This window comes from Poeciliopsis prolifica, unplaced genomic scaffold (genome assembly GCF_027474105.1).
Source record: "Poeciliopsis prolifica strain line A6 unplaced genomic scaffold, Auburn_PproV2 SCAFFOLD014, whole genome shotgun sequence".
NCBI lineage: Eukaryota > Metazoa > Chordata > Actinopteri > Cyprinodontiformes > Poeciliidae > Poeciliopsis > Poeciliopsis prolifica.
The window spans coordinates 8,157,298-8,173,131 of record NW_026562389.1 but is presented as its reverse complement, the minus strand read 5'-3'; the positions used below and the strand labels follow the sequence as shown (position 1 = coordinate 8,173,131).

At 36.5% G+C, this 15,834-nt stretch overlaps 2 protein-coding genes across 3 annotated transcripts; one reads left to right on the top strand and one right to left on the bottom strand.

The window, feature by feature from the left end:
* Positions 1-59: 59 nt before the first annotated feature.
* pebp1 (phosphatidylethanolamine binding protein 1) lies at positions 60-1,707 on the bottom strand. The gene is made up of 4 exons (XM_055039325.1): positions 1,478-1,707; positions 946-1,055; positions 707-807; positions 60-473 (listed from the first exon to the last, which is right to left on the bottom strand). Exons 1-4 carry the CDS (start codon positions 1,610-1,612, stop codon positions 256-258), a joined length of 564 nt encoding a protein of 187 aa, XP_054895300.1. The 5' UTR covers positions 1,613-1,707; the 3' UTR covers positions 60-255.
* A 2,003-nt stretch (positions 1,708-3,710) lies between these two features.
* Positions 3,711-14,599, top strand: vsig10 (V-set and immunoglobulin domain containing 10). Of its 2 annotated transcripts, XM_055039816.1 has the most exons (9): positions 3,711-3,997; positions 4,073-4,384; positions 5,364-5,669; positions 6,507-6,761; positions 10,117-10,401; positions 10,589-10,705; positions 10,826-10,838; positions 12,563-12,702; positions 14,308-14,599. In XM_055039816.1, the coding sequence occupies exons 1-9, from the start codon at positions 3,946-3,948 to the stop codon at positions 14,424-14,426; spliced, it is 1,599 nt and encodes a 532-aa protein (XP_054895791.1). In that variant the 5' UTR covers positions 3,711-3,945; the 3' UTR covers positions 14,427-14,599. The 2 variants fall into 2 exon arrangements, with proteins under 2 accessions (XP_054895791.1, XP_054895793.1); XM_055039818.1 differs by lacking the exon at positions 10,826-10,838 and having other exon boundaries at positions 14,308-14,423.
* The last annotated feature ends 1,235 nt before the right edge of the window (positions 14,600-15,834 follow it).

Sequence of the window (15,834 nt, the reverse complement as noted above, 5' to 3'; positions counted from 1 at the left end):
AGGATCATTTTCTGTATTTCTAGAGAATTTGAAATTGGCTAAAGAAAAAGTGGAAAAAGCTGATTCAACGGTTTATTTTAGAACAGGTCATTTCATTTTGAGGAGTCATTCTTGTAACAGCGATAAATTAAAAAAAAACATGTTACAGTTGCACAAAACTTTGCTTTCTTTCTTAAACGGATAGAGCATTTCCAGTGGAGGAACGCCACGGGATTTTTCTACTACTAAACACACTTGCTTGGGGTCTTTGCTTGCTTATTTTCCAGCCAGCTGCTCATAAAGTTTAGGCACATAACTGTCCCACTCTGCTTGGTAGCAGGTACCCGCCACCGGGGCTCCCAGCTTGTACTTCTTTCTAAAGGTTTGCAGCTTGAATTTGCCGCGGCCGTCTCCAGAACGATTGGAGAGGACTTTCTCGGAGCAGGACAGGCTGTCCGGCTGCTCGTACACCAGCCACACATACCTGTGCAGACCTGAGGGAAAACATTACAGCAGCTTTTAAATGTTACATTTGGAGGAAAGAGTTTGGTGAAGGATCCTGTTGGTGCTGGAAATTGGAGTCAAAACAAGACAAGAAGACTGTTGAGGGATTTCCTTACATTTAATTGTAAGACTTTAAACATATTTTCTAAATGCTTTTAAACTAACTGGTAATTAGTGAAATAGCAATTACTTTTGTATCACAATTTCTCATTTACTTTCTTACCTGTGCCTTTTGGAGGACCAGAGCCCACATAGTCAGACATGACACAGCCAGAGGAAACATCATTCCCCTTCATGTTGACCACCAGAAAGTGGTGCCACTCTCTTTAACAGAAAAGGTTAAAAGCAAAGTTAATTCAAGAGATTTGGTTAATTCTTGACATCAAGCTGGCAGACAACTGTGAGACTCGCAGAGTCAAAGAAAAAGGATACAAACTTGGTCCAAAATTCTTTCAATCTCACCTAAATTTGGGGTCTTTCCTGCTGGGAGCGTCTGGATCAGTCAGGGCCAAAGTGTACAGTTTACTGGGGTCACATCCTTCCCACTCAATAGAGGTGGGTCGACTCTGCACCTGTATGTAATTACAGTAAAGTTATGAGTTCCCATAACTTTTATTTTATTTTATTTTATTTACTTGCACAGAACAAGAATCTCTCATTTAATTTCTCACAAACTTTTGCTGACAAAGCATGCCATCTTTCACAACCTCTACTTCTGTTTGCCAGCAGAAATTCTACCGGAGGAAAGCAAGTGAATGGGAGAAAAACCGAGATATGAGTAGAGCAGAAATGAATAATAAGGCAAAGGCCAACTTTTTACCTGTTTCTTGTCTATTTTGTTTCGCTTTTAACTTACGTTTAGCTTTTCAAAACAAAGTCACTGTGACATCCATTGAGGGGCGCTATTGAGCCTTCAGCCTCACACATGCGGAATGTATTATGTAACCCAATTTACACCACTGCATGTTAGCTTAACATCACGTAGCTCACTGACCTGCGTTGGAGTGAGAACTTTGCCGAGCTCGTTGATCTCCAGAGACCCATATTTAACAGCCAAAGGCTTCGCTGGCTTTTCCTCCACCTCCTGCAAGGCGAGAGACCCGGACCACTGACTCAGATCCACGGGCATTTTCCCAGTGATGTTGTGTTTCCAGACCGCGCTGACTGGACCGCTGCTGCAGAAGCGCAGAAACTACCAGGAGTGCTGCGTTCACGGACCACCAGAAATCCAGATGACGTTGATATGTTGACGTTCATTTAATTGTGATAAATGTTTTAAATTACAAATGACTATTTTATTATTTATTTATCACATAATTTATGTGATAAATGTGTAAAAATGTGGTACATTTCATAATCAAGTCTGTGAGAGTTAATAGATGGCAATACAGTAATTTATCCCTCATTTCACCATCGACGGTGTAAAAAAAAGATTAATGCAAAATTTTCATTAGTCATAGATGAAAAATAAATAAAACTGTCTAAAATTAACCATTAGAATATCTTATGAAAGTCGGAGTAAGAGAAATTGTACTTTCCTTGCAAAGACAAAGCAAATAAACTACAAACAAGCAAAAGACCACCAGTAGTTTGATGTACCATAGGGAATCTGATTCGTTAAAATGAACATCAATCAGACTTTGTCCCTCCTTCAAACAGCATGTTCCATTGACACACTTTCTGTTTCCAGAATCAGACGCCCTCGGTTTTACTCTGGGGTCTGACAAAGACACAACTGTTTAACTGGGCCGAAACGCATTTTTGTAAATGGAGCACGTTGTTTTGTTTAAGAAAAATGCAGGAAACTAACAGCTGGATGAAAGTAGAATCTAACTACATATTACAATACAGACGTTTTCTAAAATCATTTTACCCTCTTGTTTTTTCTCTGTATATGTGTTGCCTTTGATTATTTTAATGATGATTCAGAATAAAGAGCAGCCTCAAGGCTTAAGTTTGGATGCATTGGTTGTGATATGAGTGCAGTGGCTTTCTTCACCGAGGCACTTTGTATTGTCTTGTTGCTGAAAATGTGATATATAAATGAAATTACCTTTACAAGCTTATGGGACCACCAGGAGGCAAAAAGCAATATAAAACAGGTTTCCAAATGACACCTGTTCTGGGTTATACACTGAGCTGCACTTACTGAAACGTTCGTGTGACCAGTCAGGCGAGCATGCATGCTTTTGGGTTGTGGGAGGAAGTGTCTCTGTGTGCAGCAGAAGAACGGATGGAAAACCCCTCACTTTGAAACAACAATGCAAGCAACTTTTAAAACGTGCATTGGCATTTGATAATCCCTTATTCAACTGTTTGTATACTGGTCAGACATCAACTGGGTTATTCAGAACAGAACACTAATTTGTTAAGATCCACCTTGAAATCTGTGAAACTTTTCTATTTGTGAAAATACAATAAATATATTTCAATTATTTATTTGCGACAGGTTATCTCTGATGAACACAAGACGGAAAACCACAATTCCCCAACATGAAACACTTTCTGCAAAATTTCTAGCCAAAATATCTATTACTAAATCAATGTTTTGATGTTTCTTACAAGAAACAATTACACATTTGTTTTCATTTTATTTTCTGATCCATTTGTGGCCATAACTGATCTTGCAAAGTTAGCAAATTAGCAAACGCAGACAGAAACTTAATATAAACAAATAAAAAGTCATCAAATTTTAATCAATTATTTGGAAATCATTTTAATTGAGATTTGAGAAATACACATCCATGGAAATCATAAGTTTAGTTCATAGCATAAGTTCAGTTCATAAGTTAAGTTGCTAAAAAAATAGCAACTTTTTTTAGTTGTTATTATCATTATATTAATAGTATTAATAATTACAATAGCGGGCTTGGAGAATTTTCAGGCAGGCTGTCAATTAAGCATGTAGAAAAAGAAGGATTTATTTATTTTTATTTTATTTTTATATCAATCATTTGGATTTTTTGGATAATGAATGACTTTCACAGAAAAAAAAAACAAACAACTAAAGCTTACAGATAAAGTTAATTATTTTGAAGAATAAATTACCTTTTCTGTCAGATAAAATATGTTCGAGAAAAATAACAGAGTCCAGTTCAGCTTGTCAAAGATGATAATGTTAAATGCCCATTACGCACCATTAGTGTCATCAGTGAAAAAAAAAAAGATGCTTCTGTCTCTTTAAGCAGGTGAGTCCTAGGTGCGGTTCATTCCTCCCAACGTTTCCGGACCTGCACGCGCTTGGAAACAAAGCACGTCCACCAAACCTCCCGTGGAGACACCAGAGGTAGCTCATCATGTCAGATCGGTGACCTTTGCTGGTTCTGCGGTCCATTTACTCTTCTTTGTAATGACCTTGCGTTCAGTGCCACAGGCCAGCGCGCACAGGTAGACTTGGACAAATTCGGACCAGAAGTCTTACTTTTCTTCGGCTAATTCTGAGGGCTATGTAGAAAAGGTAACATGAACATTGTCGCGTCTCTAGCGCTTCTACAGCTGTTTCTATCTGCGGCAGGTGAGTTGTGGTGACATAGTTCTAACAGGTGAGTTGAAATGAGGTTTAACTCCTTTCTTCTCTCTCGTCTTAAAGCGACAGTTTCGGAAAACTTCTCCACCGAAACTGTCCAGTTAGCCGCACCGGGCGACGTCGTTTTGCTTCAGTGTTACACCGGAGGGAATCTAACACCTGTCTGGACAACATGGATAAAAGACGGTCATATTATCGCCTCCAATGGTGAGCTGCATGTGGACTCTTCTGCCAAAGACCCGCGGCTCAACCTGGAGCTTAACGGGAGTCTGAGCATCACTAAAGTGATTCCTGAGGATGCGGGGAGCTTCCTGTGCAGCTCCAGGCTACCAGACAACACAACCATCAACGCACATGTCCTGCTTCAAGTAACCAGTAAGTGGGGAGGGTATGATGTCCAGTATGGCTTCAGGCTGATGGGATTCTTGTGGGTGTTGGTTGCCTGCAGTCACTGAAGCAGCTTCTCAACCAAACTGGTTTTTCCACATATTCGCCTGCCTTCTTCACATGACAGAAAGGGAGCTGTGCATGACTTGATGAAACAGTTTTTTACTTTTCACTTTCTATTTGGCTCCTCAGCAGGTTTCTGTCAAACTTGAATCTGTTGTTTTGTAGCAGGAAGACCTAAAGCATGCTGGATGCATCAATCCACTTTTTTATTGAGATATTGAGACCGATATCTGAGGTTCAGTTTCAGCCAATACAGAAAAGAAATGCAAATTCAGAGTATTTTTCTTTTGTACGTTTGGCCAAAATACGTAAAAATAACACAATTTTGATTTGGTCAGTGAGTGTGATTAGGAGTATAACACCCGATGTGAAATAAATAATAATGAAACTGGAACTGACTAAAACAGTAGGTTGACTACTGCTGCAGACTTTCTTCTTGATCAATGGTTTCTCTCAGCTGTGGACAGCATCGCTGGTGTTTAAACGATTTCCAGATTTAAAAAGTTGGTCTCTTCTTTCAGACATTGGCAAAGTGTTGACATATTCAAGTGACCTAAACTTGCTTGCAAATATTTGAGCTGCTGGTGTTGCAATTCTTCTTAGGGCTTTCCCCTTATTTTTCTTGTTGGCTAATCCAAAGAAACCCATCAAATAAATCTTATTTTGGCAAAGAAAAAGTACCAGGAGTCTATTATTACCTATAAAAAAAGTTAATAGATCAAAACATAACATGAGCGAATATAAAGGTCTGTCTGCAGCTGTAACGGTTCTTTATTTTAAAAATATGCACCAAAATTATTTCTGAAACTATTATCTGAATTTGCAAGTAATCATCTTTTTTGTGCTTCTTTTTGTAAGAATGAAGTTGTTCACATTTGTAACATGCTGAACTCTTTTATTTTAGGTGGACCGGACAACGTGTCTGCAACGATTTACCCAACAACTGTGCTACCCAACAGGACACTGGTTTGTGAAAAGGGAGAAACTCTCTATTTTAAATGCATGGCACGGTCCTACCCATCTCAGCAGCTGAACCTGACCTTCAGTGGAGCTTCAAACAGTAACACAAGCCTGGCTTTCACGCCATTTCCAATCCTGAATTACACTATAAAGGACATCCAGCCCAGCAATCAGGGAGTTTATACCTGCAGTGCCCTCAACACCGTTTCCAACCGGATGGTCAAAGACAGCCATGAGCTGCTGGTGTACTGTAAGTTACTTGAGTAAAGAAATGTGCTGTAATTCTGTGATTTTTTTTAAATGTATTTTATTTCTTTTTCATATTTAAGGGTTCAAATAAACTCAATAATAATTAAAGTTAAGATTCAGCAAACACTAGAGCGAAAGGAGTGAATTTTTTAGAGTACCCAAAATTTAACTCAAGGAAGAGTAAATATATTTTTACTAAAGTAAAATAGAAATGTAGATATCCAAGAAATTGATCGAGAGTAAAAGAAGTATTTGGTAAAAAGGCTGCTCAAAATGAACTGATCAATCATTTGATATTTAAAAATTCGATCTTCAGACAGACCAAAATCTGAAGTTAGGGTATTTTAAAAATCAAAATGAGAATAATTTACATAAATAGTTGTTTATTCAGTGAAGTTACTCATTGTGAGTAGAGTATTCAGAAATTTTTCTGAGGGAAGAGTAGAGACCCTTCATATTACAATTACTCAGTACAGAGTATTTAATTTCACTCATATTCCCAGAATTAGATTTTTTTTAGGTGTATCAGAGATAAGAAGGTTGAAAATAAATTTATGCATCAGAATCTTATTTTTATACCATTTTGAAAACCTTTTCTCTAAAGTCCGACTTTGGTGTTTTTTTACCTAAACTCTCAATAAAATTCTTGAAAGTAATATGAAATTTAATCACGTTCAAATGATGTGAAGGTTAGCAAAGTCACAGTTTTAGTTATAATATAGAGGGTTTAATAAAAGTTCTTCCTGAATATGCTTGAATAATGGTTTAGTAATTGAGTCATACAATAAATAATTTCTTTAACTAATCCTGTTTTTCTCTCCGTCTCTGTTTGGGTTAGATATTCCGAGCGGACATCCTGACTGTATGTCCGTGGAAGGGCAGAACTCCTCCAGTGTCCAGCTGAACTGCTCCTGGTTCGGGGCGTATCCGACTCCGCAGCTTCGGTGGGGCAAAGACGGAGACTTCCAGGTGACAGACAGCCTCGTTGTGTCACTGAACAGCTCGACGCTGCATGACGGGCAGAAACTGACCTGCACGGCCCGGCATGACCTGCTCAAACTAGAAAATGAGAGATTTTGCTCCATTACGCTCCGTAAGTGTCCTTTAAAGAGATTAGTTATTTTAACAGTGTCTTTTCAGTTATCAATAAAACAGCAAGTCATATTGGTCACATCCATCTACAGAATTGATCAGTATTTTCACCCATTCTGAATAACTAAAAGGTTCAGTTTAAATTAGTGAAAGATGGTAAATTTAGGCTTCAGTTGAATTATTAGAAATCATGGTTTAAGCAGTAAATGTAGCAGCAACTGGTGGAAAGGTTTGTATGATGTCATATTAAAGTTATTGCTGATAGAGAAAAATAAAGGAAGAGTAAATGTAAGTAAAAAAAACTCAAATTTTTAGATGAATCTCAGAATTTTTCTGAAAAAATCATGTAAGTGTCTGAGTTTGAAAAGTCAAACAAATGTCCGACTTTTGCAAATTTTCTGTTTCAAAAGTTGAAAATGTTCAACTCAACTTTGTGTGATTATTCTCAAATTTTCCCATTTTTTTTCTAGCAAACTTTCAATGTTTTGAGATTAGAAATTTTTCTTGGTTTTTGGCTGAAGTTTTCTACTTTCCTACTTTTTCTATCTACAATGGATACACTGTTGTAGTTTTGGGAGCGCAGATCAAGGCACATTTAACAGCAGCACTCTGTGCTGTGTAGATTTCTGTGGATTCAGTCTATTGGTGTGGCTTTCATTCCTGCTTTAATGTAAAACTAGTGCAATAAGACAAGAGCTGTGGTTTCTCAGCCATGTTTTCTGTCTCAATTCTTCAGTTCCCTCAGTGCATCGCAAGAGTTCCTTCACATTTTGGAAAAGTCAGATAATTCTTAATTAATGGACTAGTTTTCACATTGATTTGTATTAAACGGCATAATTTTTTTATTATTATTTGTGAAACATATAAGATCAGAAAACTATTCAGAGATGTTTGTCCATAAATGTCCAGACTGTTATAAAAAAAACTGAAATGTTTAAGTTCTGCTCTGCTTTAATTGTGGCTGTATTGTCATGCTGCCTTCTGCTGATAAACTTTATGGATATGCTGATTTCATTCCCCAGCAGGACTTGGCATCTGCCCACATTGACAAAGGTCCTAAGACTTGGCAAAATGCCTGAAATATAAAATCTCAGATTTAAAAAAAACTGATTTATTATGCTAATATTTTTTTCTGTAAAAAAAATTACAAATGAAGTAGAAAAAAACCTACTGGATTCAAAAAAATCTGTAAAACAGATTTTTAATCACAAACATGAAGATAGTTCTTGGATGGACTATCATCACTCTGACCAGCAGAAATCCAAGTGGTGCATTGACGGGAAAAAAAACAATAAAAACATAAAATCGATTTATAGTCTATCCCTCAAAGTTACCAAAAGCTGTTTTAACGATCATGATTACTGTGTGTTTGATCAGAAAACTCAATCAACCTGAAATGACCTTTGGAAAAACACATTTTATATCCTATGTTAGATATGCTGGAGGATCTGTGATGCTTTTGGTCTGTTTCTGTTTTTAAAAGTTAACAGCAATACTGTCTCTATTTAAGCAAAGTAGGTCACACATTATCTGACACTCCTAGAGGTTAATGATTATTGAATGATAGGTTTAGTGCAGAAGACACTAAACAACTCCTCAGGTCTTCCAGACCTTAGTTCCCAATTTAAATGAACGGCCTATTACAAGGCCGCTGGAGAGCATGGTGACACACTGATGGACCATTTAATTTTGGTGTGTTGAAACGGGGATGCAGCACAACCACAGACCTTGGTTTAGTATGAGTGATAGCATTTTATGAGGACAAAAGGTACATTGAATGTACGAGCTTCTAATAGAATAAATCCTGTTCCAGAAGCCTGAGGTTTCGGTGGCGTTACTTTCATCTCCTGTGTAGATCTCATGTTTCTGCTGTCTGTGGTGCAAAACCAAACCTCTCAAAATCCCTTCAAACAGCCGGATTAGCTCACATGTTACGCCCATGCTTGGACTTCTAGCACATTCAACAGAAAGTGTGCGTTGAGTGAGTAATGCGTAGTTTGCATGGTGATCTAATGCGGTCTCTCCTGTCCAGGTGATAGGTCATCATTCATGGAGCAATGTTTTGTTTCGTTGTGTGAAAACCTGCAGGAAGCAGATTTGAATCAAAACTTGTTTGTTTCAGAATATTTAGAAAATATTTCCAAGTCCTCATTCTTCAGAGTAGTAGAATAATCTTGTGTTAACATTTTATCTTAGCCTTTGACTTTGACATGTGGGATTTAGAGTTTTGCTTAAAGTGTAAACACACCCAGTGATGAAGCTGGGTTATTCCTGAGTCATGCAGTCACATAAACATCCTTATCACATGAGGCGAGTTCTTTAAACACAGAAGGGGTGAATCTATCAGTTTTCATTGACTAATGTGCAAACTCGACCTGCGCTGTGTCTTTGTCAAACAAACAATCCAAAAGATGTTCGTAGGACATCTAATCTGAAGGATTTCACAATATAAGATTACATAATTTATGAAATGCTTAACTCTCTCTCTCTCGTTCTGCAAGAATAATGTTTCATTGGGGGATAATATTTTAGTCAACCTGTTTACATGTCAGGTGACACATATAATGTTTGTGAGAAGATGAGCTGCGTTTTCTTTACAGATGTGCACAAATCTTTGTCTGTATTCGTCTCAAGGGAGGAAATTCAATTTTATTATAGGGGGACAATTAACATTTATGAAAAGCAATTTTTTGGGCAGGAGTCTGCAAAGTTACAGTGAAATGAATCAGAAAATGTCCAGCTGGGACCTTATTAGCACTGCATAGAGTTTACTGAATAAATTCTAATCACTGTGGTTGAAATGGCATGGCTATAATGTATTTAATAGTCAGACCATTACAATGATGTCCTTTATTATTACCATATCTCCTGTATATATGTATTGTAAGATATTGCAAGCTTTTCTAATATGGAAAGTTTATAATATGTTGAAGCTGAGGACCAAAAATGACTAATTGGTGGCAAAACACATAAAACGTGTTGTTTTCCTCAATAAACAAACACACAGAAGTCAGACTAAAATGTAAATGTTGTTCAGATATGAGTTTGGTTCAGTGCCACTCATCTGATCTCTGTTGCACTTTAGCAAAAGTTTAAAGCTCTAGATAAAAGCAAGTTTTAATGAGTAACCCCACTTAATAAAATTCCTCATAAATATTGGTAACATTTACCTTGTCCTAGCAGAAAGTCAATCTATATTATTTTACTTTTTATTAAGTTATTTTCATAATTTCAATTTCTGTTTTCTGTGGTTACTGGAAGCACAGCCGTAGACAGAAACTCTTATTTCTCACATAGTTTTGGTGTTGGAAGAAACCTTTGGAGATTATTATTATTTTTTGTTTCTGTATTCCCAGGAGCTCCAAATCCAGAGGGCACACCGATGGTCACAGTTCTGGAGGGAACCAACGTGACTCTCTCCTGCCGTGAGATCAGCTCAGTACCGGCTGCCAACACCATGTGGAGGAAAGGCCAAAGTCAGGAGCCGATTGTTCCCGGATCCAAGTACATCCTGTCTGGTGAAGGCCCTGAATTCAAGCTGACCATAGTCAACATCAGCAAGTACGACGAAGTGTACTATTTCTGCCGCAGCGAGAACGCGCTCGGGATCCACGAGCTGGAAGTCTTCCTCACTGTGAAAGGTGAGTTTATTACAAAAGCATATATGAAGTTATGTGAAGGGCGTGGCTGGAGTAAATGCAGAGTTAAAGAGATGTAATCTAGAAGCCAGTCAGAACAGGTTTTGACTCCACATCTGGAATGCTGACAGACCTGCCGCTCCACCGTTTAACTGTCCTAAAATCCTGTCATTGTCTTTTATTTTCTCAGCATCATCGTCGGCATACAGTGGAGCGGTGATCGGTGTTTTTATAGCTGCCCTGATCACAGGCTCCGCTTTCATCGTGGCTAAAATACTTTACTCCAGGAGACACAGAATCTGCCTGGGTAACAGTTGTTTCTCATAATACACAGTGTTTGCTCATTTTAAACCTTAGCTGCTGGAGTAGTGCCGGTATTTGAGATATTGGTCTATACTAACCTCTTTTTATATTATTATTCTTTCAGGAGGAGGTTTCATGTGAGTATCTCAATTTGGATGAACATTACTTTTTTAGTCATAAAAATGTCTTTGCAGCTATCCTTACTAATGCTCTCTGTGGTTGGTTGCATTTTACAGTTGTTCTCAAGATGAGGGGACACATTAAAGTGCAATATTACCTCAGTATAAACTATTAATTATTAAATTGACATTCTTGAACGCTTTTGTTTTATGACAAAAAAGTAAAAGTGTGGATATAGATAAGCAAAATGGGCAATGTTGGGTTTCAAAGAAGAAAAAAATCCAGCAAGATGATTCAAAATCAACTACAGGAACATTTCTAAAAGGATAAAAGTGAAAAATCCGACAAAGTTTTCATTCGAAAGACAAAGCTACAAAGAACAAGAAAAAAAAAATATATAAAAAAAGAACAAAATGTAGGTGCATTATTAATAGTTTACTTACACATTTAAATTCTACTAATAATAATTAAAGTTTTAAGTTTTTCATTTTATTTACGGGGTACTAGTAAAAACTTAAAATTCTTACATTAAGCAACAAATTCACAAATGAGCTAATTTAGTACATGCATTTTTTTATTTGTACATTTTAAAGCTTCTATTCTGTTTTAATTTTTACATGTTCTTGCAGTATTTAACTTCTGCTTTTTATCTGGTAACAACAAAAGATTGAGATTCAAAGTTTCTTTCTTTTTTTTTATGAATGAAAGTTGATAGATGATGAAACAGACTACCAGCAGAGATCTGCAGTGTTTGCTCACTGATGGGAGTGGTTCTTATCGCCACCAACCGCCGTGTTATGCATGTGAACTGCTGCCAAACCCTTCTGAGAACAACAATCGATCCTCAGAAAGCCAATAATCACTCACACTTTGTGTACTAGAAATATCTGGACATTTTGATAACTAGCATGGATTTATGTTGACATTTCTAATATATTTTTTTCTCTTAATTTAAGTGAATTATATGGAAAAATACAAAAACATTCCAAAATTAAACTACCAGATGTAACTATATACTTCATATTCCTTCATATTGGTTCAGTGTCTCAGCTGCAAATATTTCCACATGACTTTCTTTATTCTTTACACTGATGGTGATGAGTTTATCTACTATACACCAGAGTCTGACATAATAAATGATTTTTAGAAAGTGTAACATATGAATAATTTACAACTGAATCACTTTTAATGTTTGTATTTTCTCTTCTATTTCAAACCAAAAACATGTAGAAATGAGATGCTGACAAACAGAAAAAGTGTAAGAAAGAAAGTTTAAGATGATAAGAAATGACTAAAAAAAAAATCCATCCTCAGTGAGTATTAAAATCTTTTTGTAGCTGTTCTGTTAATTTACTGAAAAACTTTGTTTTCATTTTGCATTCAGTCTTTAGTGTTCCAGCAGTTTGGGAAAATTTAAAACCTCTTTTGTTTACGTCTAAACCTGTTTGTGGCGGCTTTGTGCTTCATCGCTTTTGCTCGGAAATTTCAGCATTTCTTGGTAAGTTGCCACCGACCACAGTTAGTTGTTTGCCTCTCAAAGGCATCCTTGTGCTCAGGGATCCGCTCCAAAGACAAAGCTTCTTTCGTCCGGCCAGTTTATTTTCAAAGTTGTGTTGCAATCAAGATTCAGTATATTTTCACTTCATTTGGAATTTAAAAACAGACTCATGATGGGTGTTAAAAAATGATCTCATGTCCTGAGTTGTAGGTCAAATGTGAGGTTCAGGTTTTCTTTTCGCAGGCAAGCTGAGGACAGGGGAGACGTGGTGGACCTGGTGGAATCGGACGATGAGCAGATCTTTCAAGACTCCGTCCCGCGACTGCCTCCTTTAACCAACGGTCGCCACACGACACTCGTCGAGATACATCGGATCCCTTCCAGTAAGATATTTTTAAGTTTTTTGTAGGGAATTTTTTTTTATTATTTTCAGGCAGTTTGAGTCCAGAACAGTTTCTTATTTAAGGTTTGTTATCTGCATGCGCCATAGAGCCTAAAACAACACAGTGCTTAAGCTGCGTTTTACTTCAGGAGTTTGATTAAATGTTATTTCACAGCTTTCTTTTGGCATCTGGGTTTATTTAAATCGGCTCTTTTTCAAAATCTCTATTTCTAAAGCTTTATAAATCTGGTCTTTCTATGCTACACTCATCAACACTAAATACAGATTCTACAAAGAATTTTGGTACACCTTTATTCTGATTTAAAAAAATAAAAATATATGTATAAATACCAGTGGTTTCCTATCATTATTAAATGCAACTGAAACAAATGGCAATATAGTATTAGGATGTACAACTCTATTCATGGTAAACATCCAAAAATGTACTTTTTTCTGTGAATGTTACCTTTCAGAAATAGATAAGCTAACTAATATATCTTCAAAGTTTGTGGTTTGACATGCTCAATTTCAGGAAATAAATCACTTTGACAAAACCACAGGTCCATCTTACGGCTCTTATATAAATGACTTTCAAAGACCAAACATTTGAATTTCTGATTGAGTTTGCTGTTTTCTATTGAAAAAAGAGAAAATAGTCACTCTATTGGCTTAAAACACAAGTCTTTATATGGCAAAAAAAGAAATTAAGTTTCCTCAACTTCCAAGTCAACTTACTTAGTTCTCAGAAAATCAGATTTTTCCAGGGGTGGAGATTAGCACCCGCCACTGGCCAAATGCAGGCAAAAGCATTAAGTGGAGTGTAAATTGAAGCCATGCACCCACCACTGTGGTGTGTTGTCAATTTGAACAGAAAAAAAAGCTTCACTCAGTTTGAACTTCTGTCCAGAGGAAATCTGACCGTCTGGAATAGAGACTAATGCACATAGTGTGTATGGGGTGGACCCAGGCTGTCATAATTTAACAAATAAAGTTTATGAAATATAATTTTTATCGAACGCGACAGCCCATTGGTTGATTTTATTGACGGGCATTGGGCTTATCCAATGAACTTCCTCAGGAAGAGTCCAGATTATCTGCTGCAGCCCGGTAAGAAGGAGTAAACGTTTCCACGAAGAGGCAGGAGGGCAGGTGTGAGTGAATGGGGGAAGCTAACGCTAAACTAGCTGGTAATCAGAAAAACTCTGGCATAACACAAGAATAATGACGGCTGAAGAATTAATAATAAACTCGTTCAGAGATGTTTTTAGTAAAAGTAAAAATAATTGTAAATTTCAATAGAAAACGTAATAAGTAAGGGAAAACAAATAGAACAGTTAGAAAACAGATATTGATACCATTTGAAATGTTTTTAAAAAATTAAAAATTTGTAATCGAAAGAGAAAAATCAGTGGCTGGTGAGTGGTCCGTAACAAAAATTCTCTAGTGGAGAACGTTTTAATTTACACCCCTGGATTTTTCTCTTTTGAATGGTGAAATAAAATTGAAGATCGTCTGTAAACTGAAACATGTTTCCTTGAAGACGATATTGGAACCCTGGTTTAAGCACTCCGGTGTTGAGGAATATAATCCATGCCTCTCTGTCCAGGTGAGGATCATGAGATCATCGTTGAAACGCATCCAGAGCCGCCTGAACAGAAAGAAGAGCAGACAGAAGAGCTAACAGAAGAATCCAGAGAAGAGGTGGAGGAACTCGTATCATTTTAAGGACAAGATGCTTGAAAATTACTGCGTCATTTCTGATGACAACTGAATTAGACTCCAAAATGTTTTTTTAGTGGTGTTGTACATTTTTGTATGTTTATTTTAATGTTTTTTGGGGGTTTTTTGTACAGAATTTTGAATGAGTGACATTAAAGCAGGAAATATGTGTGAGGAAACCACCTTTTTTTGTTTGGTTTTCACATTCATCACACACTGTACAAACAATGCCTATCATGCAGATCTGCACCGTAACTTAAAACATGTCACCATCAGTTCAAAGCTGCGAGGCACAGACTGACTTTCTTCCAAAACATGATGAGAATCAAAGCACTTTATGTCTGGCGACTCTGGGTCAGGCATCTTCTCGTGTTCACCAGAATCACTAGTACTGCTGTTTTGCTTGGCGGACAATTTTAATCAGGTTATATAAAAAACTTAAATAAATTTTAAAGTAAACGGACAAAATTTGACAACAAATTTCTACCCATATAAAAAATTTTTAAAATCTGACAAAACAAATCAAATATTTTCTGAAGTACTAAAATTGACTCTTATGCTTTACATGAAATAAACATCAAACGCACATCTGTAAATATTTTCTAATTATTATAATTCTTATTATATATAATCTACATCATGCACATTTACCGAGTCCCTCAGTTTGCACATTGAATTTTTTATGTGGGATCTTTTTAGTAGGTCAAAGCAAGTTAAAAGCAGTTAAATAATGTATTACACTGTCAAAAGCAGATCCAGCACTAAAAGTAGACCAGCTGGAAATGAGCTGGGTGAGTTGAGATGTGAATAATTCATAGTCTGTATGCATGTTAGAAGTTGGATGCCAACTTTTTTTAGCTGGATATGCTGCTTACATGACTACAAGAAGACAACTGATGCGAAAACCTGCCAGCTAAGACATTGATAGTGATCATAAATTGCAGAAACTGTGTATATATTTCTGAAAGTCAGATATGTCAAAAAAATAATAATAATTGGGACTTTATTTCCCTTTTTTTTCTTAAAATCTTGACTGGAATTTTCTAAATGCTTTTTAACAAAATTTATGCAATAAAAAAACAACTAATTATTAAAGTCACTTTTTTAATAAAACATTGACATATGCATTTGCCAAGCACTAATTGAATTGATTGCAGCTTGTTTGTGTCAGAATTACTGTTGGCCTTTTTCTTACAGTGCTTCAAGATTAGACTCCATGAGACATAAGGGATAGGTGACATTGCTAAAAGAATATTTTTTTATTTATCTACTGAAATAATCACAGTCCCAATTTTGTTACAAATTCCCTACATTAAAAAAAAACCCTTAAACATAAAACATCCTTCGGAGACTTTAGGACCATCTTTTTATTACAGATCTGTCTGTGGCTTTGGCTAGTTCTGGTAACTGCTTA